This window comes from Heterodontus francisci, chromosome 4 (genome assembly GCF_036365525.1).
Source record: "Heterodontus francisci isolate sHetFra1 chromosome 4, sHetFra1.hap1, whole genome shotgun sequence".
NCBI classification, from domain to species: Eukaryota; Metazoa; Chordata; class Chondrichthyes; order Heterodontiformes; family Heterodontidae; genus Heterodontus; species Heterodontus francisci.
In genome coordinates, this window is record NC_090374.1 from 54,678,173 (window position 1) to 54,695,495 (window position 17,323).

At 39.1% G+C, this 17,323-nt stretch overlaps 1 protein-coding gene across 3 annotated transcripts in view; it reads right to left on the reverse strand.

Annotated features, from left to right (window-relative positions):
* The window catches only part of tnpo1 (transportin 1), a 206,288-nt gene that overhangs the window by 20,338 nt on the left and 168,627 nt on the right, over positions 1 to 17,323 (reverse strand). For all 3 annotated transcript variants that reach the window (XM_068029557.1, XM_068029559.1, XM_068029558.1), the window contains exons 16-22: positions 15,718 to 15,825; positions 14,380 to 14,538; positions 14,210 to 14,297; positions 13,947 to 14,045; positions 6,150 to 6,245; positions 1,937 to 2,012; positions 743 to 842 (exon numbers count right to left, since the gene is read on the reverse strand). In XM_068029557.1, the coding sequence (XP_067885658.1) occupies positions 743 to 842; positions 1,937 to 2,012; positions 6,150 to 6,245; positions 13,947 to 14,045; positions 14,210 to 14,297; positions 14,380 to 14,538; positions 15,718 to 15,825 (726 nt within the window). The remainder of the gene's footprint in view (positions 1 to 742; positions 843 to 1,936; positions 2,013 to 6,149; positions 6,246 to 13,946; positions 14,046 to 14,209; positions 14,298 to 14,379; positions 14,539 to 15,717; positions 15,826 to 17,323) is intronic.

Below are 17,323 nucleotides of genomic sequence, written 5' to 3' on the forward strand. Positions count from 1 at the left end.
GTCCAGTTTGTCACATGTTCCATTCATTGTTTCCACCACCACTGCAGTAAAGCACTCAATCTGAACAGGTCAAGTGATTATTTCTGCTCATGAGGACAGCATATTTGGATTTTCATATACCTTGATTGGATGGGTTAATGACCACCTACATCAAGCTAAAAGCAATCCAGTGAAAAACTGACAATAATCAGCTTGGTTGTAATTGCACAAAGTTGTGTAAAACATTTGAACTTGAGCTTTTCTAAAATTAAGGCAATGTACTCTCCCTGCTCCCCGAACATTTTTATTGAAAGATCTCAAATGAAAAAATATTAAGTATTAGGCCAATAAGAACCCCAATATTTAGGTTGGGTGATGGCACCTGGATATGCTAGGCTGTGCCAGTCAAGTATCTTTCGCACAAAACAGAAACATTTCTCCACAGATACAGAAAAGATCTTTGAACAGAAACCAAAAGACACTACAGCTATGAGCAAAACAATGTTAAAGTACACTCACATTATTCAGCTCTCAGCAAATTGCTGGCAAAATATAATGAAAAGTTTAAATCTTCATAAATTTGAGGAAGTGGGGTCTATGTTATCATTTATACTGAAGATTTTAGGAAGCATTTGTTCAAGGAAGGAGCCATGATTTCAGGAAATCAGATGCAATGGAAGCAGTTCTGACTGTCATTTTTAATCACTTCATCACAAACATCATTACTAAAAAGCTAGCAAATTAACTAGTCTCAACTTATCACCTGTACAACTCCTCCTGGATTGACACCAATCATACTGCAAATGCCACGGAAAGCAGAATCTTTCTCTTCATTATCCCTTATGTTTCGCAGGGAAGTACACCTGTTCAATAGTGTTAAAAAGGTCATGTATAAACAGGGGTTATGTACAGAGACTGGTTATAATGCACTAAAGCACTGCACACAACAAATCTATTTATAGTATTTAATGGAATATATGTTGCAGTCAATTTAGCTGTTTGATTGCCTGCTTTGCAAATCTGACAACAGTAACACAATTAAAGTTTAAAGTTTGACTTAAACGGGACAACTTAATATGTTTCATGTCCACCAATAATCTGGTCTCTCAAGCTTTGCTATGAGCAATAAATCAATGCGATTACAATATTTTCAGTTCTATGAAAAAGTTGCAATTGTTTCCATTTTCATTTCTAAGTCAAACATAATCAAGTATTACTTAAAGTCAGTTAATATTCAGGGCCAAACTCAAAATTGAACTATGCTATTGGGTCGAAGGTCTTCATTCGTGCATTCTGAGAGACTTGATTATTCCATCAAACACTTTAAAACAAAGACCATTTTAAAGAGTACTTCAATTAACCCATCATTGCAACAATGCCATCCTTTGTCAGAAGTTTTTCAAGTAATACAGGTTTACTTTAGCCATTCAATTTTAAGAAGCAGCACATGAAAGACAAATGACTGAATATACAACAAGGTGGAACACAAGCTGGTATTCATACAAGCCGAATACAACAAAAGACTTCCACAGTTTGCAAGCTAAATGCTTGACCTTAAAAATTAATAATTTCAGAACATGTTTCTCATAGCCAACTGAAGTTTAAAGTTCCGTATTTTATTACTTTTTCAAAAAAGATTTCTGCATGCAATTTATCATTCTGGTGAAAATTTCTTTAATGCTTTTACGTTCATAATCAAGCTTCTCAACACAGCAAGCATGTGACAATCTTATCCCATGCATCAGTTAGTTGTTAGCCACAACATAAAATAAAAATATACACATAACGGTGCTACTGAAAAATCACAAACCTGATAGGACAAGATTAGTCACATGGTTGGCAATGGTTAAGGATTGTGAATTTGCAATCAACTGAAAACTATTGCTATAAGTGAGAAAGAGATAGAGAAAGAGAGTGAAGAGGAAAATGAATTAAATAAAGATTGAATAATACACACCAGGGTCTTATAAACTGCTGTAGCATGGGGGCCACCTCTTGAGGACAAACGTAACCAAGACGACCAATTGTTATTGCTACGGTAACGCAATCACGGTTATACACCACCAAACGCCAACCAAGACATGAGCAAATGAGGGGGGAGGAGAAAAATAAAGAAAAAACAACAAATAACTCAGAAACAGAAATCAACAGAATCTGTGTATGATAACAAAATTAAGATCATCTTTTTGTGTTGATTATTAGATTAACCACCACCCATTGAAGGGAGGCAGAAGTTATGGTGCAATCTTTAAAAAAAAAAACAAAAAAACACGTTAAAAGAGGGAACACTCCCAAAGCACACCTGAATTTTAAACTAACTCTCCCAACTAAACAAAAATATGTCCACCTAAAATATCAAACATAACTCCCCTCCCAATTGATTAACTGTTTTGACAAATAGATTTCTTTCAATGTATGCAAATTAGAGCTTTATTATTTAGGAAAAAAATCTTTTAATGTTACTGTCAAATTTCAAACTCTCTTCACTATGAAGCTGCAGTTATACTGCATTCTGCAAACATAAACCAGTATGGAACAGATTCCTAGAAGGGGCCTCAGTAGTCTCCTGCATTATACTTTTATTTTTATATTAGCACTTACACGCAAAATCACTGTTAATGCAAAAGTAACAGTATAATGCCACCCCTGCCCCATCCCCAATGAAATCTTGCCCTCATCTTGCATGCGAATGCGCACTAAACTCAATCTGAGCCAAGTTGGGAAAATAGAGAAGCAATTACAGTTGCTTATTCAGCAATGAACGAGCATATAATTTTGAACTTCGACATTATAAGTAAAAATGCCATTTTATCTGTCATCAGAAATCAAAATTAGTATGGATTACAATTATTGTGTTTGCTTATATTAGGTTAGTAATTAATAAGGAACATTTTTGAAAATAAATTGACATCCTTGAAATGGAAGGGAATAAAATTTTAAAACCTTTAAAACAGCTGCATAGACTACAAGAAGATCCATTGTTTACAAACGGGAGAAAGAAAATTAACAATTTTCCTCAAAGCAGCAAAAACATTTGAAACTAGACGTTCTTATTATTCAAATAGCTCGTGTTCTTTTCAAAATGCCTTGGAATATCTACTGAGATAATTGCAAAACTCAAGACTATGTATGGGAATATAGAAGTGTTTTAGAAGTGTTCCTCTTTAAACTCACAAAAGGTTATCATTCAGAAAGTAAAAATAATGGTTTAAGGATTACTCCAAGCTAACTACAAGGACACTACAAAAATCCAGCAGATTCATATAAAGCAGAGGAGGGAGACCTATGTTCAAGAGACACAAACTATGCAACATTCTCATTAAAACAAGCATTCATGAACAATTTGATGAGACATGCAGAAAAGCAGATGAATGTTCATTCAAAAGTAAAGTTCAGTGTAAGGATATACTGATCAATCTGCACAAGGTACGCCAATTGATATGAAATTTCTTGCAAGTCGCACACAAAATAAATTTTCAATTTGAATATTAGTGCATTCAGCACAAAACTGTTCTTTACTTTGTAACCAAATTGCTTAAATTATCAATATTTTTACAAAAAGCCCATGGTTGTTGAAAAATCTCACTAAGTACAGAAACTAGCTTTCATGAGATTGAATTTTTATTGCAACACCTCCCTCAAAAAAGATTCCTGAGAATATATTTAAAATTTTGTAATCTAATTCATCAGAAACAAAGTTTGAATTAGATTCGGTCTATAAGGGATAGACTTGTAAAAAAAAAAAGCAGAAACAACCCCCCAAAAATGCTGGAAATACTCAGTAGGTCAGGTAGAATCTGTGGAGAGCAAAACAACAGTTAATGTTTCAGGTTGATGATTTTTTGTCAGAACTGGAAAAAGTTAGGAGATGCAACAGGTTCATCTGAAACGTTAACTCTGTTCCTCTTTCCACAGATGTGCCTGTTCTGCTGAATATTTCCAGCATTTTCTGTTTTTATCTCAGATTTCCAGCATTTGCACTATTTTGGTTTAGCTAAGCAACAAGACTGCCAAAGCGTATCGCGATATTTTAAAACTTGCTCAGGAGCTGGGTTAGGACCAATTAGGAATTGTACTTGGTGCGTGTTTAAGAAATTCTGGGAGTTTAGAATTGAACTAGGAAAGCACTGACAGCTTATACATAGAACACACAATGGGAAAGTGTTGCTACATTTTACAAATTAAATAAAATGCCAAATTTCATTTTTACATTAAGACAAAAGGTTTACACAAAATGTTTTGGGGGAAATAATTATTCAACCTGACACAATACAGTATATTTAGTAAAGGGACAGCTGATCAGTCATCCTTCATTAAAAGTGCAACATTTTGTTCACATTTATTGCTGCTGTGCAATGTCTTACTGCACACCTGCATCTACATTTGAAGAACCTAAACAGTATTTAAATGCTGAGAAAGAGGAACAAGCTTATAAACATTAATATCCTTATTCTAGGTACTCATTCACCAAAGAAGCTGTCAAAAGATAAATGCTAAAGGAGTCAAAAGAACTCCATGTCAGATGCAAGTTCTGTACAAAACAAATGCAAAGAGATTAAGTACATTACAGCAGTAACTGCACTTCAAAACCACTTAAATGAGTGTAAAGCGCTTTGGCACCTGCCCTGATGTCGTGAAAGGTGCTATATAAAATGCAAATTTTTCTTTTTAAATAGTCTTCTAACTATTCGAATACTTTAAACTGTATGGAGAATTAGATATATGTGCCAATTACATTTGAGTACAGATTGTTCCTTGTATTTAATACATACATATCACAGCACACAAAATAAAATCTGATAGAAGTGAGAGTACATATGGCTGCTTCAGTGATAGTCTGAGTTGCTGACCAGAATAAGCAGGATAATCTAGCAATTTCCAGGCCCTTGAGTTCTGATATGTTTGGACAACAAAAACTCAAAAGTGTAAGGGAGCATAATTAAAATAAAGCAGTGCTGCAGTATTTTGGGCTATCAGCTGTACTGATGCAGACAATATTTTCAAATAAGTAATGTTACTTAGGGAAGGCAATGAACAACCCCCCCTCAGGATTCTTTAAATGAAGCAAACTGCATTCCAATATGCCAATTTTATATCATATCTGTGTCAGACAAAATATTATAGATCTTATAGACCCAGCAACAGTGAAAGAACAGCTAAATATTTCCAAGTCAGGATGGTGAGAGATTTGGAGGGGAATTTGCAGGTGGTGGTGTTCCCATGCCTCTGCTGCCCTTGTGGTGGAGGCTGCAGATCTGGAAGGCGCTGTTGAAGGAGGCTTGGCGAGTTTCTGCAGTCCATCCTGTAGATGGTACACACTGCTGCCACTGACTGCCGGGGGAGTGAATGCTTAAGGTGATGAATGGGGAGCCAATCAAGCGGGCAGCTTTGCCCTGGATGGTGTCGAGCTTCTTGAGTGCTGTTGGAGCTGCTCTCATCCAGGCAAGTGGAGAGTATCCCATCACACTCCTGACTTGTGCTTTTTATACACATTCCAATAGGTTCATTGCTAAACACTAAATATAATTTGCATAGTTTTTTAAAAACTGATTTGCTTGCCATCAACAGTTTCTTAAGGTAATTTTATTTTATTCTGATCAAACAGACCATGCATCTGACAGTAAATCCACAAGCTTGTTCCAATTATCACACACTTACAAGCCTCAAAATAAAGCAATGACAGTCCGATGTATTTCTATTTTACTAAATTTCACTTCCAAGACCAACTTCTTTTTAAGTCAAACATTTAGACAATTGACGTTTTGTAGTTTTCGTAACACAATATCTGAAGCTTGTTCAGTATTTCTAAGTTTGAGGCTTGTAAAGTCTCATTTCACTATGTAACGAATACCGAGTGAAACAGCAGAAATTAAACATTAATTCACATTAATGTGAATAGATTCTAAGAGTCCCTTAACAGAGCAACCCCGATACATCCTTTTATAACAGTTGTCTAGAACCAGCAGCCCGACCTAAAAACTAAAATCAAAATGTGACTGTAAAGCACCTATTCAGAATTAGTTCAAACAGGTCAACATTGTCTTGTCAATTGTTAACACGCAACTTTATTACTTATGCAGTTTAATATGTTTTTAGCCACTTCAAATATATTACACACATTCCTAATTAAAACAATACTCAACAAATTGAACAGTCACTATTTGAGTTACCTGTGTTTTCCAGTAATGTTTTTGGTGTGTTAGGTCTATTAATGATATCCACCAGCTGGTGCAAGACCATTGGAACGTAAGGCTGCATTTCAATCCCTATGAAAAAATAAAATTAGTAGATTGAAGAGTTTACCAACTAAAGATGATCCTTCAGCCGTTAAGTTTTAAAATTCCACACACTTGTTCTGCGACATCAGATGTAAATACAAGCTATACTTATGAATGGAAAAAAGCAAAGTTGGGTGGAATTTTGCTTCCTCACTTTTTCCTCCATGGAGGAAGTGAAGGAAAATATATTTTTCAATTAGTGAAGACGACAAAGCATAAAGCTTCTTCAAAATAAAGTTCTACAACATATAAATACATAGAAAGCAGCAAGGAGCTGCAATAAAATACCAAAGTATTTAAACATCCTACTCAGTATACTTTTACAATAACTGATCCACTAGACCACTTTATAATTCATTGGTCGAGCATCAGTTTGACACAAGATCATTATGTGAACATACATGTAGCGATCTAGAGGATTCTATATATCTTTTTTTGAAAATGACTGTACGGTCAGTGCTGGGCCAACCGCACTTTTTGTGTTCTATAAATGACTTGGATCTTGGAATACAGAGTATATCAAAATTTGCTGACGATACCAAACTTGGAGGTGCGGCAGTGAGGATGATATGAACTGCCTGCAACAGGACATAGATAAGTTAGCAGAATGGGCAGAGGTGTGGCAGATGGAGTTTAATACTGACAAGTGTGAGATGATGCATTTTGGCAGAAGGAATAGTGAGGGGCAATATACACTTAATGGCACAATTCTGAAGTGTGTGCAGGAACAGAGGGACCTGGGGGTGCATGTGCATAGATCTTTGAAGGTGGCAGGACATATTGAGAGAGTAGTTAATAAAGCACATGGGATCTTGGGCTTCATAAATAGAGGCATTGAGTACAAAAGCAGGGAGGTTATGCTGAATATTTATAAAGCTCTGGTTAGGCCCCAACTGAAGTACTGCATCCAATTCTGATCACCACGCTTCAGTAAGGACGTGAGGATCCTTGAGAGAATGCAGATATTTACCAGAATGGTTCCAGGGATGGAGGATTTTAGTTACAAGGTTAGGTTGGAAAAGATGGATTTGTTCTCCTCAGAACAAAGGAGATTGAGGAGAGATTTAATAGACGTGTACAAGAATATGACAGGCTTAAATAAGTTCGACAAGGAAAAACTGTTCCCATTAATAAATGGCACAAGGAATAGGGGACACAAATTGAAAGTTTTGGGCAAAAGATGCAGGGGGAATATGTGAAAGCACTTTTTTAAGCAGCGGGTAGTAATGACCTGGAATTTGCTGCGCACAACACTCGAAGAAATTTCTTATCAGTCCTAAATTGCTGACCCCTTATCCTGAGATAGTGCCCGCAAGTATTCGACTCTTCAGCCAGGGCCTCTCAAGGCATCTACCCTGTCAAGCCCTCTCAATCTTATGAGGTTTCCTATTTTCTGTCTTCCTCCCTTTTTAAATAAAGGAGTTACATTTGCTATTTTCCAATCTAACGGAACCTTCCCCGAATCTAGGGAATTTTCGAAAATTAAAACGAACGCATCAACTACCTCACTAGCCACTTCTTTTAAGACCCTAGGATGAAGTCCATCAGGACCCGGGGACTTGTCAGCCCGCAGCTCCAACAATTTGCTCAGTACCACGTCCCTGGGACTGTAATTTTCTTGAGTTCCTCCCCTCCCTTCCAATTCCTGACTTAGAGCTAATACTGGGATGTTACTTGTATTCTCAATCGTGAAGACTGATGCAAAATATCTGTTCCGTTCATCTGCCATTTCCTGATTATCCATTATTAATTCCCCAGACTCACTTTCTATAAGACCAACGCTCACTTTGTTGACTCTTTTCTTTTTAAAATATCTATAGAAACTCTTACTATGTCTTTACATTTCTAGCTAGCTTTCTCTCATACTCTAATTTTATCAATCTTTTAGTCATTCTTTGCTGTTTTCATATTCTGTCCAATCTTCTGACCTGCCTCCCATCTTCGCACAATTATAGGCCTTTTCTTTAAGTTTGATACGATCTTTAACTGTTTTAGTTAACCACGGATGGTGGGTCCTACCCTTGGAATTTTTCTTTCTCGTTGAAATGTATCTATTCTGTGTATTCTGTAATATCCCCTTAAATGTCTGCCACTGCACCTCTATTGACCTATCCCTTAACCTCATTTGCAGTTTACTTTAGCTAGCCCTGCTTTCATGCCCTCATAATTACCCTTATTTAAGTTTAAAATACTAGTCTTGGACCCACTCTTCTCTCCCTCAAACTGAATGTAAAATTCAAACATATTTTGATGGCTGCTACCTAGGGGCGCCTTAACCAGGTGGTCATTAATTAATCCTATCTTGTTGCACAACACCAGGTCTAGTATAGCCTGCTCTCTGGTTGGCTCCTGAACGTATTGATCCAAGAAATTATCCCGAAAAAAATCTATGTACTCCGCATCTAGACTACCTCTGCCCATCTGAATTTTACAGTCTACATGTCTGTTAAATACCCCATAATTATCGCTGTACCTTTCTGACAAGCTGCCATTATTTCTTCCTTTATACCCCGTCCTACAGTGTGGTTAATGTTAGGTACACCATTCCCACAAGTGACGTCTTGCCTTTATGATTTCTCATCTCAACCCAAACTGCTTCTACATCCTGGTTTCCTGAACTTAGGTCATCCCTCTCTATTGCGTGAATACCATCATTAATTAACAGAGCTACCCCTCCACCTTTTCCTAGCTTCCTGTCCTTAAATGTACCCTTCAACATTCAGGCCCCAATCTATTTCGTCCTGCAGCAATGTCTCTGTAATGGCTATCAGATCACATTTATTTCTATTTGTACTCTCAGTTCATCTGTTTTGTTTCGAATGCTACTTGCATTCAGATACAGAGCCTTTAGTTTTGTCACCTCTAGCCTTATCTGTTGATTTACTCTTAGATTTGTATGCTCAGTCCCTTCCCGTCAATCATTTCCCGTATCAATACCTTACACTCTTGCCTTGTCTCTACTCCTTGATTTACCATATCTTCACAAATTTGATCCCTTCTCCCTACTATTCGGTTTAAAACCCTCTCTACTTTCCTAGTTATGCGGCTTGCTAGAACACCCCCAACACACTTCAGGTGTAGAGCGTCCCAAAGGTACAGCCAACACTTTCGCCAGTACTGGGGCCAGTGCCCCACAAACCAGAACCCACTTCTACACCACACATCTTTGAGCCATGCATTAATTTCTCTAATCTTATTTGCTCTATGCCAATTTGCACGTGGCTCAGGTAATAATCCAGAGATTATTACCTTTGAAGTTCTGCTTCTTAATTTGGTGCCTCATTCCTCATACTGACCATGCAGAACCTCTTTCGTTATCCTGCCTATGTCACTGGTACGTACACGGACCTCAACTACTGGATCCTCCTCCTCCAACTGTAAGTTCCTCTCCAGTCCTGAGCAGATGTCCCGAACCCTGGCACTTGAGAGGCAACAGCGCCGTCTGGACTCTCGCTCTTTGCTGCAGAGAACAGTATCAATCCCCCTAACTATACTGTCCCCTACTACCACTACATTCCTTTTTTCTTCTTCCACTTGAATGGCTTCATGTACCATGGTGAGGTTGCTCATCCACCCTGCAGCCCCCACTCTCATCCAAACAAGCTGGAAGAACCTCAAACCTGTTGGACAATTGCAAAGGCTGAGGCTTCTGCACTCCTGCCCTTTGGGTCCCCTTAACTGCCTCAGCTGCAGCCATACTCTCCTGTCCCTGACCACTGATCAAATTAGAAGACCCTATCCTAAAGGGGTGTGACCGCCTCCTGGTACAAAATATCCAGGTAACATTTTATGATCACTGGATAGCTACTCAGGTAGTGGGTATAAGCTAATCCCACCAGCGTTTTCTGCTCCCTTGTTATTTCTTCGCCCCCACCCCTATTGATTCTACTTCCTCATCTTCCGGGCCAAGATCCTTCCTCACAACTGTCCTTACATCGTTCTTTATTATTAGGGCTACCCCACAATTGCCTTCCCCACCCCTTTTCCATTTTGCCAATGTGTTGTAAAAGTCAAGTATCCTGGAATATTTAGCTCTCAACCTTTGTAACCTTTGCAATCACGTCTCTGTTATGGCTATTAGATCAAACCTATTTACCTAGTTCCTCAAAGGCGGCAATGATGTTGGTCAGGGAGGATCTTAACCTTCTACTACCTAGCTACCGATCCCTTCCTCTCCCTGGCAACAGTCTGAGATTAAGTCAGTCTGTTCGCAACCTTGGTGTCACATTTGACCCTGCGATGAGCTTCCGACGTCATATTCGTGTTTTCACTAAGGCCACCTACTTCCACCTCTAATATCACCCGACTTCCCCCACCCCCGTCTCAGCTCATCTGCTGCTGAAACTCTCATTCATGCCTTCGTTAAGTCTAGACTTAACTATTCCAATGCACTCCTGGCTGGTCTCCCACATTCTACTCTCTGTAAACTAGAGGTCATCCAAAACTCTGCTGCCTGGGTCTTGCATCAAGTCCAATTCCCCTATCACCATTGTGCTTGCTGACCTACAGTTGCTCATGGTCAAGCAACATCTTAATTTTAAAATTCTCATCCTTGTTTTCAAATCCCTCCATAGTCTCACCCCTTCCTATTGCTGTAATCTCCTTCAGCCCCACAACCCTCCAAGATAATCTGTGCTCCTCTAATTCTGGTCTCTTGTGCATCCCTGATTTTAATCGCTCCAGCAATCGTTGCTGCACCTTCAGTTGCCTAGGCCCCAAGCTCTGGACAACCCCCTCTATGCCTCGCCGTCTCTCCAACTCACTTTCCTCCTTTAATACACTACTTAAAACCTACCTCTTTGACCAAGCTTTTGGTCACCTGACCCAATATCTCCATGGTGGCTCAGTGTCGTACTTTGTTTTATCATGCTCCTATAAAGGGCCTTAGGACATTTTATTATGTTAAAGGTCCAAATAAATATAAGTTGTTGTTGCAGTTTTTAAAACCTATTACATCTCTAACTTTCCCCAACTCTAATGAAAGGGCATCGACCTGAAATGTTAACTCCCCTCTCTCCACAGATGCTGACTCACCTGTTGTGTATTTCCAGTATTTTCTGTTTCTATCCCTCTTTTCCCAGTACTGGTTTCAGTGTAACAGGCATCAAAACCTGTCTCCCACACATTGAGCCATGAATTCAACTCTCTGATCAGTTTAATCCTATGCCAATTTGCCTGTGGCTCAGAGTTAAAAGTAATGTGTACAGTTTTGGGTATGCCAGTATAGAGGAAAAAACAGTAAATCTAGAGTTCTTTTTAAAATCATTATTCAGGATATGAAAGCTGTTGGTAAGGCTGACATTTACTGCTCATCCCTTGTGGTGATGGTGGTGGGCCTTCTTGAACCGTTGGTGGTGATAGTACCACCCATTATGCCGTTAGGTAGGGAGTTCCAAGATTTTGACCCAGGAACACTAAAGGAATAGTGAAATATGTCCAAGTCAGTATGCTGTGACTTGGAGCTGATAATGTTCCTCTGTATCTGCTGCACTTTTCATTTTAGGTGAAGGGCGTGCTTTTAAGAGGAGCTGTCAATGAACCCTTGGCAACTTGCTGTGGCGCATTCTGTAAATAGAATACACTGTGGCTGCAGTATGCTGTCATTGGAGAGGGTCAATGTTTACCCTTGCGTGCGAGGTGCCAATCAAATGGTTTACTTTGCTTTGGTGTCAGACTGGGGTATTGTTGCAGCTGCACCCATCCCGGCAAGTGGACACTATACCATCAAGCTTCTCACCAACTTGTGCCTTGCAGGTGGTGCAGAGGCTATGAGGAGTCAGGTGGTGAGCCACATACTGTACAATAGTCAGCCTATGACCTGCTCTATTAGTCACAGTATTTATGTCGCTGTTCTAGCTGAGTTTCTGGTCAGTAGTAAGCATCAGTTAAAACCATTGTTGAGGACTCCCTTTATCAATTTGTTGTCGATTGGCAGTAGGCTGGGTTGGATTGCCCTTTTTGTGGACAAGATATACTGGGCAATTTTCCCTAATGTCGGGTAGATTCTAGTGTTGTAGCGAAGCTGTCCACTACAGCTATGAGTACTGCTACTTCTGAAGGACAAATTTATAACACTAAAGCGTCCAGTGTACTCAGCTGTTTCTGGATTATCACACAGCATGAAGTGAACTGGTTGAAAACAGGAAAACGTTGCGGGGATCTCGGAAGGATCATCCAATTGGCACTTCTGGCTGAAAGATGGCTGCAAAGTCTGCAGCCTAGTCTTTTGTATTCAGAAGATGAGCTCTGCAATCTCTGAGGATGGGAAGGTTCATGGAGCCCCCTCCTCCTGTTAGTTGTTTAACTATAAACCACTATTCACAAATGGATTTGACAGGGTTGCAGAGCTTTGATCTGATCCATTGGTTGTGGGATTGTTTAACTCTGTCTACAGCACCCTGCCCTTTCTGCTCAACGCGCACGTAGTCCTATGTTGTTGCCTCACCAGGTTAGCACCTCATTTTCAGGAACACCTGGTGTTTCTCTCTGCATTCTCTTCTACAATCAGTGTCGACTATCTGGTTTGATGATGGAGGAATGAGGGATGTGCTTGGCAATGAGATTATAGATTGTGGTGGTATACAATTCTGCTGCTGCTAATGGCCCACAGCAGTTCATGGATACCCAGTGCAAGTTGCTAGATCTGTTCTTAATCTATCCCAATTAACACACTAGTAGTTCCACATGACATGATGGGTGCCGTCAGCGTGAAGATGGGACTTGGTCTCCACAAGAGCCATGTAGTGGAAACTTCTTCCATTGTTGTCCTTGACAAATCTGCAACAGGTAGATTGTGAACACATGGACAAGTAGGTTATTCCCTTGTTTCGGTTCTCATCATCTGCCAGAAGCCCAGTCTGGTAGCTATGCTGTATGGGACTCAACCAAATTGATCAGTGGTGATACTACCAAGTGGTGAAGGATATTGAAGCCTAGACAGCCCAGAGTATTCTTTGTACCCTTGTTACTTCCTCCAAGTGATCTTCAACATGGAACAGTACTGATTCATCAGCTGAGGGATGGTGGTAGGTGATAATCAGCGAGTTTCCTTATCCACGACTTTACTGGACTAAAATCAATGTTGAGGAATATCCAAGGCCACTCGTGTTTCCTGATTACTAGCACAGGTACATAACCACTTTCGACTTTACCCAGTATAGCTTCACCAGGATGCCACCAAGGACTAGAAATTAGGTTATAGAGGATATACTGGGACCATTTACGCTGGAGCAGGATAGGCCAAGAAAAAAATTAATATTTTTTGTTGAAAATTATGAAGTCTTTGATTTGAGTGAAAAGGGAAAAGCTATTACTGGTTGGAGAAATCAGTAATGCAGGGTCATCAATTTAAAATCTTTGTTTAAAATGAGGAAAGGGGATTAGGAGAAACTTTATGAACAGAATGGCTGCATCAGAGCTGTTACAGCATGGAATGTTTTACCACAGTGAATAGTAGTAAAGACTAGTGCATCTGTGAAGGAACAAGTGAATAAACACATGAAGCAGAGGAAAATACAAGATTAAAGCAAAGATGACAGGACAAGAGGATTAGCTTTGGATTCCTCGATCAAAGAATCACCACAGATAGAAAGGGTCAAATAGCCTCCTTTTGTGCTGTAAACACCTCTAGTTCTAAATGTATATTTCTTACCGAGTTCACAGCTCGATGTGTACACATCAAATACTAACCCATCTGAATGGAGATCTCTCCAATTGCCCAAGTGGCATTATTACACACTGAAATAAACTCGGGGTTCAGATTAGTTCCAAGAACTGGCATGAAATCAGCTGTAAAAAGGAGAAACAAAGCTGAAGTCATAATCAAAGGCCAATTAAAACAATGCCATTATATGTACAACAAAACATGTTTTCTGTAACTTATTTTCTCAGCTGTGAACTTCACATTACCCAAATAGAAAAACAGACAAGTGAACAAAGATGACATTACATACCAATGCAAGGTTTCACATGCTGAAAACAAGCCTTTGTTAAATCACCCAACAAGGCAAATGAACTCTGTCGTACTTCTGGCATCTTATCCTGTAATTAAAAACAATTCATTGTTTTGGTTTCTTTTTGGGAGTTGGGAAAAGAGTTAAGTTTTAATGGAACATTTACTTACCTGCATGCATTGGTACATTAACGATAAAATATTGCTCCGTGCTACCAGCTGTTCAATACTTCCTCCAAGGCCTTCGGCCAAACCACTCAGTAAATCAAGTGCCACAATCATAAAATCTTTATCTGGGGCCTCACACTGGTCAGGTTGAGAACCATGCAACTGTAATACAAGAAACAATGACATAAGTACACATCAAGACAACAAAATAATTTGGATCACAATAATAGATATTACTCTGAAAATACTATGTGCACTCTGACTATCATGAACATCTAAGTTGCGTCAGAAATCATTATTCCATTGACCTAGTTTTCTCTTCTACTCCTTCCAACCTTGGTGGTGTGGTGTACTATGACACACAGATCTTCATTAAGGCTTCTTAAATTCAAAAAAAAAACGAAAAAAGGATATCCCCAGTTCAAATCAGAGCCAATGTTAAAATTAAAAAGGGGGCCCAATACTTCATGACTGCAACTATTAAAGTGCAGCTAAGCATGGTAAGCAACACTCATTCAAAATCAACATTAGTGGATGTCGAGTAAATTAACTAGTTCATAGAATGATGATCAAATTGACTTAATTAAATGTGGTAAAAATGTCATTATAATTTTACATAGAATTTACAGCACAGAAACAGGCTATTTAGCCCAATTGACTCAACTGGCGAAATGCTCAACACAAAGCTCCTCCCACCCCTCTTCATCAAACCCCATTAACATAACGTCCTAATTGTTTGTCCCTCATGTGTATACCTAGCTTCCCCTTAAATGAATCTTATACTATTCACCTCAACAATTCCTTGTGGTAGCAAGTTCAACATTCTAATCACTCATTTGGTAAAGAAATTCCTCCTGAATTCCATGTTGGATTTTTAAAATTCTTTTCATGGGATATATGCATTACTGGCAAGGCCAGCATTTGTTGCCCACCCCAAACTGTCCTTGACAACTGAGTGGCTTGCCAGGCCATTTCAGAGGGCAGTTAAGAGTCAACCACATTGCTGTGGGTCTGGAGTCGCATGTAGGCCAGACCAGGTAAGGACAGCAGATTTCCTTCCCTAAAGGACATTAGTGAAGCAGGTGGGTTTTTAATAACAATCAATGATAGTTTCATGGCACCATTACTGAGACTAGCTTTCAATTCCAGCTTTTTATTAAATTCAGCTGCTGGGGTGGGACTGGAACCAATGTCCCCAGGGCATTAGTCTGGGCCTCTGGATTGCTAGTTCAGTGACATTACCACTATGCCACCACCTCCCCCATGGTGATTATTAGTGACTATCTTGTATTTATATAACTACTGTTTTTCTGAGACAATTTGTAGCATTAAAATACTTGCCATGGCTTGGGAAAGCGTCTTTTGGACTAGATTTACACATCGCTGGTATACAGGTTCACAGTATGGAAGAAAGCCAGACTGCAAGGCAGTGGCAACAGAAGACAGGCACTGCAACACATAACATATTAGATTTAATATAATGCTATTTCTGGTCACTCAGTTTAGAAAATGGAGCCTTCATTACAGCATTACTTCAACACTTATGATAGACATTCTAAATGGCTCCTTTATCAGCAAATAATCCTCTACAACACAATTTTAGAAAGCAGGAGACAACATTTTCATAAGTAGGCAGGGATTGATCTATTATGGTGCAACCAGTAGATTAGTGAAGGATTATCTCCAGAAATTATCCATTCATTTATAACACATAACAGTTATAATTTTAACTAATGGGAGTATCACATTTCCTAATGCTGATAATTTTCAATATTATATCCACTAACTCAGTTGCCAAATGCCAGTCTATTCACTGACATTAATTTTATCCTCCTTTTTCCTTTCTCCACTTTCATTCTGCAACATCAGTTACCCCTTTATTATTTATGTTAGGTTTTCACAAGTGGAGATTACCTGTATAGTTTGACTAAACACCAACAAGCCCGCCAGTTCACATGTACACCAGATACCATCATTTGAGAATTTAATCAGCATAAAGCTAATCAGAGACTATTTCCTAGATATATTTTCTGGAAGACTAACATAGAAAAAATATTTATTTGGACGTTGACAATGGGTGATGAAAGTTGAAAAGGAGACTGAAGGGGAGAGTATACATGACAGGGCACTGTTGCTGCATTAATGTCAAGAAATACAAATGAAAAATCTGCACTATAATCATGCTTATTCAGTCAAAACAAAACAACCAGATAACAGCTATTTTTTTCAGACATATAAATCAGGAAAAACATGCTTGATGGCTTACTTGTTAGCTAGCCTACAATCCTCCGAGATATCTGCACTCCTCTAATTCTGGCCTCTTGAGCATCCCTGAATTTAACTGTTCCACCATTAGTGTCCATGGCTTCAGTTGCCTGGGCCCTCCCTAAAACTCGCTGCTTCTTTACTTTGCTTTCCTCCTTTGGGGTGCTCCTTAAAATCTAACTCGTCGACCGAGCTTTTGGTCATCTGTGCTGATATCTCCTTATGTGACTTGGTGTCATATCTTGTTTTATAATGGCTCTGTGAAGCGCCTTGGGATGGTTTAATACATTAAAGGCGCTAGAAAATTCAAGTTTTATTATAGAAATAAAAAATATAGAAAGAGAAACATTACAATAGGAGCATAACTTGTCAGTTGCAATGGCCTATCAGACTCAAGTTTTTTTTCGTGCATCAACAACAATTTGCATGGATACATATCGGTACAAAATATCAGTAGAAGCAAAGATGGTAGAGGTAATAGATGGGGTGAAAATTCATGGACAGGATGTAATGGAAAAGCTGGCTATACTTAGAGTGGATAAGTCGCCTGGTTCGAATTGCATCCCAAGTTGCTAAGGAAGTGGGGGAGATAGCGGAAGGGCTTGCGATAACCTTCCAATCTTCCCAAGACATAGGAGGTGCCAGAGGATTGGAAAGTAGCCCCCTTGTTAAAGAAAGGGTG